We start from the raw sequence: 9,422 nt of genomic DNA, 5'->3' as shown, positions 1-9,422 counted from the left end.
CCAAAACTGTGGCCTCTCGCCCTTCCCCCTATTGCCTCTTCCCACGCTCCCATCACTCCGCAACCACCGACCCGCAACTTTCAGACTCTCCCCGGATTCCTGTCTTGTGGCCTGAGAATATCCATGTTTTGTTACTCCGCGGCCTGACACCTTCTTCGTCCTCATATCTGCCTCCCGTTTCCACGTACTTTTTCATGTACTAGTGCGAGGCGTGGAAGAGTTACACGTGCCAATGTGTTCATAGCTATCGATTAGTGGGAAGAGGATGTCTTGTGGGTATGACGTGGGGTGGGATGTTGCGCGGGCGGGAGGGGCATATTAATCTCCTGTCCTGTATATGTGAATTAGCATTGCACAAATTTTTCTGGGTCACCGGTGCGTCTGTTCGTTCTTTCTCTGGATTTTTCATTACCTGGTAGACGATGACGTGAATAATTTATGTCCTGAGAAGAAGTATGAAGACGTACGGCCATCTCTATCCTCTATATGGGAAGTCTGCTGGCGTGCTGCTAACTCTCAGGATGAGACACATTGCTGCCACCTGGGTGGTCCATCATGGCTATTGTTAAAGGGGTTGGGGGATATTTTTTCTTTTCCTATTTAAGTACATGTATTTAGGACCAAAAATCATTTCTGCTATTAGGTTTCATTAAAAAATTTGCACCATTCTTATTTTACAGGCTCTTTGTTTCCTGCGCTTTTAACTTTGATGTGGTCTGAGAGGAGCTAAATTACAGAGAAGAGCGTTAAAAACTCTCATCAGACCATTAGAATGAGCTGGCGGTTTCTCGGTTAAAGAGGACTTGTCACTTGCTCATAAAATCTTCGTTAAATACTTTGTAATTATCCCTGAGCTCTCATGACTGATGTTTTTTTCCATTTTTCCTTGCATCGCTCCTTTGCAGAGATATTCACATTTGTCTTCTGGAGCGCAGCATGTGAAATCTCTGTAGTGCAACTGGGCGTTTCTCCCCGACTCTTCTCTGGGATGTGCACTGACACCTCTCCCTGCCAGATGCTGTCAGCTGACTTAGCAGTCAGTCCAGCTCTAGGTGTGATTGGTGGAGTCTGGGAGGGAGGAGTGATATTGCTGCCCCAGAGAAGACTCTGGAGAAACGCCCACTTGGCTGCAAGCAGAGATTTCACATGCTGCGCTCCAGAAGACAAAAATATGAATATCTCTAGAGTGGAGCGACACAACTCAAAACGGAAAAAAGCGGCAGAATCAGGGGAGCTCAGAGATTGAACTCGATGTTTTTGAGATGGTGACAGGTCCTCTCTAGCTTGTTCTGCAGCCAGCAAAAGACGGTGCAACAGTCTATAGAAGATAAATGGTGCAAAATTTCAAATGAAGCCCAATTACAAATGTGAGTTTTAGACCCAAATACAAGTATTTACGGTAAAAAAACAACTGTTGCCCAATGTGGACGATCCCTTTTATTTTTTTTTCGGAATAATATACAGCAGGCTTACGCTCAGCAGTGAAAAATATTACTGTACAGCACCCATATTACCCTCAATTATACTCCCAATAGATCTAGATGCACAATATACTTTCCAAGTGCCCTCCTTTATGCCCCTTGTTTTGATCCTCCTTAGTGTATGCCCCCTAAGTAATTCCACTGAGCAGGACATAATAGTTGTGGGGGTTTCCAGGGGGCTGAGGCCACATTCTTGTAATTTTGATGTATAGGTCACTTCACTTGCACTGCTGGCCTGCGCTCTTAGCCCCCCGGGGCCTGCGCTCTTAGCCCCCCGGGGCCTGCGCTCTTAGCCCCCCGGGGCCTGCGCTCTTAGCCCCCAGGCCGTACATGGATGTAAATAAGTATAATCCTATGGTGCCTTTCTATGGGCCGCTTATTCAGTGAAGCAGTACCTGATTCCACCATGCGAGGGCGCAAACGCACCACGGCCTCTTATGGTCGCTGCACTGTGTAGGTCACAGGGATTAAAGAAATGAATCTAATATGGCCACACGAACGGGTGATAAATGCATTAGTACAGGGTTATAACACTATTTCTGTGCTTTTTACATACATTTTAAACATTATAAGTCCTGTGCGCCATCGGTCATATGATGCTACAATTCCCCACAAAGCCACATGATTTATTATAGCAAAAATGCAATACAAATGCTTTTTAAAAAAAAATCAAAACAAAGGAGATCTATGGAAGAAAAATGCCACAACCGGCCTGAAGAAATGCCAATCCTCCCGCTTCTCCATTGACAATGAGCGAACGTCTGAGCGCAGGGTTTGGGGCAGAAAGAAAATAGTGATCAACGTGCGATACGTGCGCACAGCTTTATTGAGATAGTTAAAAATGTGTTTTGCAAGTGGAAACTGCTAAAAGCAAGAAACGTTCCTCCTCCGGGAAGTTTGTGTAGAAGCTTTTTTTTTTTTTTTTTTTCCCCTGAAGTGATTGCACAATAGAAATGAATAGGCCGGGTCTTTCAAGCAATTTTTGTAAGCAATTTTTGGCACTTTATATGAAATGTAGATTAGGTGGATTTTTTTTTTCAAAAATCCTGTTAGAAAGCGGCGTAAGGCTAAAACGTAACTGGAATTTTTGGTATAATTTTTGAGCCAAAGCCTGATGTGGATTACCCAGTAGGAAGTGTTAGGATTTTTCTCATGTGCATTTTCATCAGCGCTTGGAAAGCGATTTATCCGTTGCAATTTTTCATTTTTCTTTCGTGCACTACTTGGTTTGCATAGATTGTAACTGGTACTTGTTTTATCCATGGAAAGGACGGATAGGAGTAGTGTGAAAAACAGACGTCTAAATGGGGTTTACAGGAGTATTCCCATTACCAAGATCCTATCCCAAAATGTAGCAGGTATAATAATATTAGCAAAGACCTAAAATTAGAAATGTAGTATAGTTCTTCTGATTTGCTATGTCGCTTACGCCATCTGCAGGACATTGCAGTAGCTTAGGTATCCATGGTAATGAGTCATTACCATGGATACCTAATCTACTGTAATACCCCGCACATGGGGTAAGTGACATAGCAAATCAGAAGAACTATACTACATTTCTAATTTTAGGTCTTTGCTAATATTATTATACCTGCTACATTTTGGGATAGGATCTTGGTCACTACTTCACCTAAATAATCTCTTTGCCAAAACGCGTGGTCTTTGCCTCCCTGTATAATGGGAAATTCTAAAAGAAGTAGTGTAAATGTTTTGTTTCCTGCGCGCCGTGCCCAGCTTGGCACCTTGCGTTTTGCTCTGTGAGGAGCGTGCACCTGTGCCGGGACGTGTGAGCCGGAGAGATCCGCCATTTCCCAATGAGCCATCGCTGCGGGAAGTTGTGTGGTGTTTACAGCAGCGGGAAGGGTGGGATCTGGATAAGCACCTTACACGGGGCGCACCCAGCCTCCCCCCGACTCAGGAAGGGAGGAGAAGGCGTGAGTAATTCTGCATATGTTCCTTATCACCGGCCAGCACATGGCGAGAGGGAAAGGAAGAAAGTGGAAACTCCAGACGTGTGACTGGGCGACCATACCACCCTTATGAGAGATTGGGCTGGAGATCAGCGGCAGCAGCAGCCTTCAGACAAAGGAGCGATTTATGGGAGCAGGAGGCTTCTGACCCGAGAACGCCATCGACATACAATGGCGGACATACACAGTTCTCTTTAATGAGGTGGTCACGTGCCGATGCACCTTCGCAGGATCGTCCTCTCTTCGGCAGAACAGAGCGCCACCTTGTGTCCACACTGGAAGGAAAAATCCGCAGCAAATTTCCATGTGTAGCGTGGATTGTGACGTCACGTCTTTGAAGCTGATTCCTCCAAACGTGACACTGTCAAGTCCAAAGTCTGCAAAGACTGTGGGAAAACGACTCTTCAAAACGTCCAAAAAAAAAAGTGCACCCTGTAGCGGATTCTGCTTGAAAAACTTCACTTTTTTTCCCCCCTTCAAAACTCCATGTGAACTTCGCCTTAAACTGCATTTACATCACCCGACCTAAATGATCGCTGATTGCAATATTTTTTTAACATATTTACCAAAGTTTCTCCCGTCCATTGTAATGTTACACAGGAACGCACCCAGATCCTTCACACGTCTGTGTGTGCACTGAGCCCGACATCCGCTCTTTACACAAATGCCGCACGAAAACATAACTGGGACGAGCCGACCCGTGGAAACTCAGGTGCCAGCAAACTTCACTCCAAAGTTCAGTTCTGGTACCGCGGTACCAAAACTGTACCCAGACTTGAATCGGAACCCCATAGAAGTCAATGGGTATCTGAACTTTGGTGTTGTAAAATGGTATCTATCTATCTCTATCTCTCTGACACTCGGTGTCCGGTACGAACCTCGAACTTCACGGCTCCGGTTCACTCATCTCGAATTATAACTTACGCTGCTCTGCATTTGTATCAGAAGCTCCGATGATAAAGGCCAATAAAGGTCTATGTGTCTGTAAAAAACACTGATGCCACACTGATCCGAAACACTGATGGCACACTGATCTAAAACACTGATGGGACACTGATCCAAAACACTGATGGCACACTGATCCAAAACACTGATGGCACACTGATTATTATTATTATTATTTATTATTATAGCGCCATTTATTCCATGGCGCTTTACATGTGAAAAAGGGGGTATAATACAAGAACAATTTCAATAATCTTGAACACAATGTGACAGCGACTGGTACAGGCGGAGCGAGGACCCTGCCCGCGAGGGCTCACAATCTACGAGGGATGGGTGAGGATACAGTAGGTCTGGGTAGAGCTGGTCGTGCAGCGGTATGGTGGAGCGGTGGTTACTGCAGGTTGTAGGCTTGTCGGAAGAGATGGGTCTTCAGGTTCCTTTTGAAGGTTTCCACGGTAGGCGAGAGTCTGATACGTTGGGGTAGAGAGTTCCAGAGTAGGGCGGAAGCATGGGAGAAATCTTGTATACGGTTGTGGGAGGAGGAGATAAGAGGGGAGTAGAGCAGGAGATCTTGTGAGGATCGGAGGTTGCGTGCAGGTATGTAACGGGAGACTAGGTCGGAGATATATGGAGGAGACAGGTTGTGAATGGCTTTGTATGTCATGGTTAGGGTTTTGAACTGGAGTCTCTGAGCAATGGGGAGCCAGTGAAGAGATTGACAGAGAGGAGAGGCCGGGGAATAGCGGGGGGACAGGTTGATTAGTCGAGCAGCAGAGTTTAGGATAGATTGGAGGGGTGCGAGAGTGTTAGAGGGGAGGCCACAGAGCAGGAGGTTGCAGTAGTCAAGGCGGGAGATGATGAGGGCGTGCACTAGTGTTTTTGCAGATTCATGGTTTAGGAATGTGCGGATCCGGGAGATATTTTTAAGTTGGGAGTCGGCAGGAAGTGGAAAGGGCTTGGATATGTGTTTTGAAGGAGAGTTCCGAGTCCAGGGTTACCCCGAGGCAGCGAGCTTGAGGGACTGGGGAGAGTGGGCAGCCATTGACTATGATGGATAGGTCAGTTGGGAGGGTTGAATGAGATGGCGGAAAGATGATGAATTCTGTTTTGTCCATGTTAAGTTTTAGAAATCTAGCAGAGAAGAAGGATGAAATAGCAGACAGATATTGTGGGATTTTGGTTAATACGGAGGTGATATCAGGTCCAGAGAGGTAGATCTGTGTGTCATCAGCATAGAGGTGATAATGAAACCCATGAGACTCTATGAGCTGTCCCAGGCCTAAGGTGTAGATGGAGAAGAGCAGGGGTCCTAGAACTGAACCTTGGGGGACACCGACAGATAGGGGGCGAGATGAAGAGGTGGTGTGTGAGTGGGAGACACTGAATGTCCTGTCTGTTAGGTATGAGGAGATCCAGGTTAGGGCCAAGTCTGTGATGCCGAGAGATGAGAGAGTCTGTAGTAAGAGGGAATGGTCCACTGCGTCAAAGGCAGATGACAGGTCTAGGAGGAGGAGGACAGAGTAGTGTCGCTTAGATTTGGCGGTTAGTAGGTCGTTTGTGACTTTAGTCAGTGCAGTTTCAGTAGAATGGTGCGGTCGGAAACCAGATTGTAGGCGGTCAAAGAGGGAGCAGGAGGAGAGGTGGGAGGACAGTTCAGAATGGACATGTTGTTCCAGTAGTTTTGAGGCATAGGGGAGAAGTGATATGGGGCGATAGCTAGACACAGAGGATGGGTCAAGGGAGGGCTTTTTGAGGATGGGTGTGATTGAGGCATGTTTGAAACATGAGGGGAAGACACCAGTTGTTAGTGACAGGTTGAAGAGGTGGGCTAGGGCTGGGATGAAGATAGTGGTAAGGTTTGGGATGAGGTGGGACGGGATTGGGTCAAGTTTACAGGTGGTGAGGTGTGATTTGGAGAGTAAGGAGGAAAGTTGATCTTCAGAAATGGTGGAGAATGTAGTTTTGGAGGAGGAGGGTTGAGTAGGTGTAGGGAGGGGCTGTGGGGGCTTTAGGCAAAAGCTTTGTCTGATGGTGTCAATCTTCTGCTTGAAGAATGAGGCAAAGTCTTCGGCTGAAATAAGAGGAGAGGGAGGAGGCACTGGGGGACAGAGGAGAGAATTGAAGGTGTTGAATAGTTGTTTGGGGTTGTGGGACAGGGAGGATATGAGAGATGTGAAGTATGTTTGTTTTGCTGCAGTGAGTGTGGACTTGAAGGTAGTGAGGGACTGTTTGAATGCGATGAAGTGCTCATGGGAGTGGGACCTTTTCCATCTACGTTCAGCAGCCCTGGAGGCCCGTCGCAGTTCTTTAGTTAGGCTGGTGTGCCAGGGTTGTCTGTTGATTGTGCGAGTCTTGGTATGCATGAGGGGGGCGACCGAATCGAGAGCTGCAGCTGTTGTGGTGTTGTATAAAGTGGCAGCAGCATCTGCATCATGTAAGGAACTAATGTCTGTAAGAGGGAGGAGGGATTCAGAGAGAGAGTGTAGGTCAAGGTGTTTGAGATTTCTACGAGGGTATTCAAGTTTGTGGAGTGGGGATTGTTGCCCCGGGGAGGAGAGAGAAGAGAATGTGAGTAGGTTGTGGTCAGAGAGAGGGAGAGGTGAGTTAGAGAGGTTAGATAGGGAACAGAGGCGGGTGAAGATGAGGTCCAGCGTGTGGCCGTCTTTGTGGGTGGGTGTGGAAGACCACTGGGTAAGACCAAAGGAGGAAGTGAGGGATAGAAGCTTAGAGGCAGCTGAGAGGGAGTATCAATGGGGATGTTAAAGTCGCCCATGAGGATAGTGGGGATGTCAACAGAGAGGAAATGAAGTAGCCAGGTGGTGAAGTGGTCAAAGAAAGTGGTGGCTGTTCCTGGGGGGCGGTAGATGACAGCCAGTTGGAGGTTGGAGGGGGAGTAGATGCGCACACCGTGCACTTCAAAAGACGGGAGAGTAATTGCGGGCGGCAGTGGGATCTGGGTGAAGGAGCAGTTTTCTGAGAGGAGGAAACCTATTCCTCCACCGTGCTTGCCGTTGGGGCGGGGGGTATGGGAGAGGTGGAATCCGCCGTACGAAAGTGCAGCAGGAGAGGTTACCACAACACTGATGGGACACTGATCCAAAACACTGATAGGACACTGATCCACAACACTGATGGGACACTGATCCAAAACACTGATAGCACACTGATCCAAAACACTGATAGGACACTGATCCAAAACACTGATGGCACACTGATCCAAAACACTGATGGGACACTGATCCAAAACACTGATAGCACACTGATCCAAAACACTGATGGCACACTGATCCAAAACACTGATAGGACACTGATCCAAAACACTGATGGCACACTGATCCAAAACACTGATGGCACACTGATCCAAAACACTGATGGGACACTGATCCAAAACACTGATAGCACACTGATCCAAAACACTGATGGCACACTGATCCAAAACACTGATAGGACACTGATCCAAAACACTGATGGCACACTGATCCAAAACACTGATGGCACACTGATCCAAAACACTGATGGGACACTGATCCAAAACACTGATAGGACACTGATCCAAAACACTGATAGGACACTGATCCAAAACACAGATGGCACACTGATCCAAAACACTGATAGGACACTGATCCAAAACACTGATGGCACACTGATCCAAAACACTGATGGCACACTGATCCAAAACACTGATAGGACACTGATCCAAAACACTGATGGCACACTGATCCAAAACACTGATGGCACACTGATCCAAAACACTGATGGCACACTGATCCAACACACTGATGGCACACTGATCCAACACACTGATAGGACACTGATCCAAAACACAGATAGGACACTGATCCACAACACTGATGGCACACTGATCCAAAACACTGATGGGACACTGATCCAAAATACTGATAGGACACTGATCCAAAACACTGATCCAAAACACTGATGGCACACTGATCCAAAACACTGATGGGACACTGATCCAAAATACTGATAGGACACTGATCCACAACACTGATGGCACACTGATCCAAAACACTGATGGGACACTGATCCAAAATACTGATAGGACACTGATCCAAAACACTGATCCAAAACACTGATGGCACACTGATCCACAACACAGATGGCACACTGATCCAAAACACTGATGGTACACTGATCCAAAACACTGATGGCGCACTGATCCAAAACACTGATCCAAAACACTGATGGCACACTGATCCACAACACAGATGGCACACTGATGGCACACTGATCCAAAACACTGATCCAAAACACTGATCGCACACTGATCCAAAACACTGATCCAAAACACTGATGGCACACTGATCCACAACATGGATGGCATACTGATGATTCACTGATCGCATACTGATGACGCTTGATCCCAAACACTGATGCTGGTTTTCCCGGTACTGTTTGTATCCGGAGGTGTGAATGGGGCCTAAGAACGGCTCCCAGTCTGCTGATCTTGAGCCATTTCTGTAGTAAGTGAAGGCCGGGCCGGTTGCAGTTTCCACTGCTGCAAGCTAGAAGAAATTGGTATTTTTAAGAATGGGATCAAATTCTGTTTTTAGAAAAATTCCACTACAATTTTTGATGCACTTTTTTTGAGCCAAAGCCATAAGGGGATCCAGCAGGAAGGGGAAACGTACGGTCTGTCGCCCCTTATAATCTCCTTTAAACTTACTTTTGACTTTGGTTAAAAAAACTAACATTTTTGTACAAAACAAAAAAACAGGGTGCACCTCTGGACCCGATGAAGAGACAGATTGGAGGCCGTAAAATCCAACCAGAAGCTGCCATAGATCTTGATCTAGATCAAGGGGCCGCCCCGCTCCATTCATTCTCTATGGCGCGGTCGGAGATACCCGAGCTCGTGTACCCAGCTGTCTCCAAAACTGTTCAGATCAAGTAAGAATAACAGCTGCCCTCGTGTAGGATTGTTCCGTCTTCTACAAGGTTGTGGTCATTCTTGAGGAATGGAGTCGGAAGTATCCGGAGGTCCGCGAGGTGCCGATAGCAGGTTACT

The 9,422-nt window shown here is 46.9% G+C and overlaps 1 protein-coding gene across 1 annotated transcript; it reads right to left on the bottom strand.

Moving 5' to 3' along the window:
* Positions 1-4,556: 4,556 nt before the first annotated feature.
* On the bottom strand, positions 4,557-9,263 carry LOC141155178 (uncharacterized). The gene is made up of 2 exons (XM_073641879.1): positions 9,139-9,263; positions 4,557-8,919 (listed from the first exon to the last, which is right to left on the bottom strand). Exons 1-2 carry the CDS (start codon positions 9,235-9,237, stop codon positions 7,312-7,314), a joined length of 1,707 nt encoding a protein of 568 aa, XP_073497980.1. The 5' UTR covers positions 9,238-9,263; the 3' UTR covers positions 4,557-7,311.
* Between the last annotated feature and the right edge of the window lie 159 nt (positions 9,264-9,422).

The sequence above is a fragment of the Phyllobates terribilis genome, unplaced genomic scaffold, assembly GCF_046119375.1.
Source record: "Phyllobates terribilis strain yellow unplaced genomic scaffold, ASM4611937v1 Scaffold_7__3_contigs__length_470593459, whole genome shotgun sequence".
Taxonomy (NCBI): Eukaryota; Metazoa; Chordata; class Amphibia; order Anura; family Dendrobatidae; genus Phyllobates; species Phyllobates terribilis.
Note: the sequence above shows the minus strand (reverse complement) of the source record. Positions and strands in the feature narration are given on the sequence as shown.

Bases quoted from the DNA above. Each gene is read 5' to 3' on its own strand.
- LOC141155178 (XM_073641879.1), bottom strand. From the start codon at position 9,237: ATGAATGGAGCGGGGCGGCCCCTTGATCTAGATCAAGATCTATGGCAG. The intron at 8,920-9,138 runs GTGCACCCTGTT...AATTTCTTCTAG, and splicing joins TCTCTTCATCGGGTCCAGAG to CTTGCAGCAGTGGAAACTGC.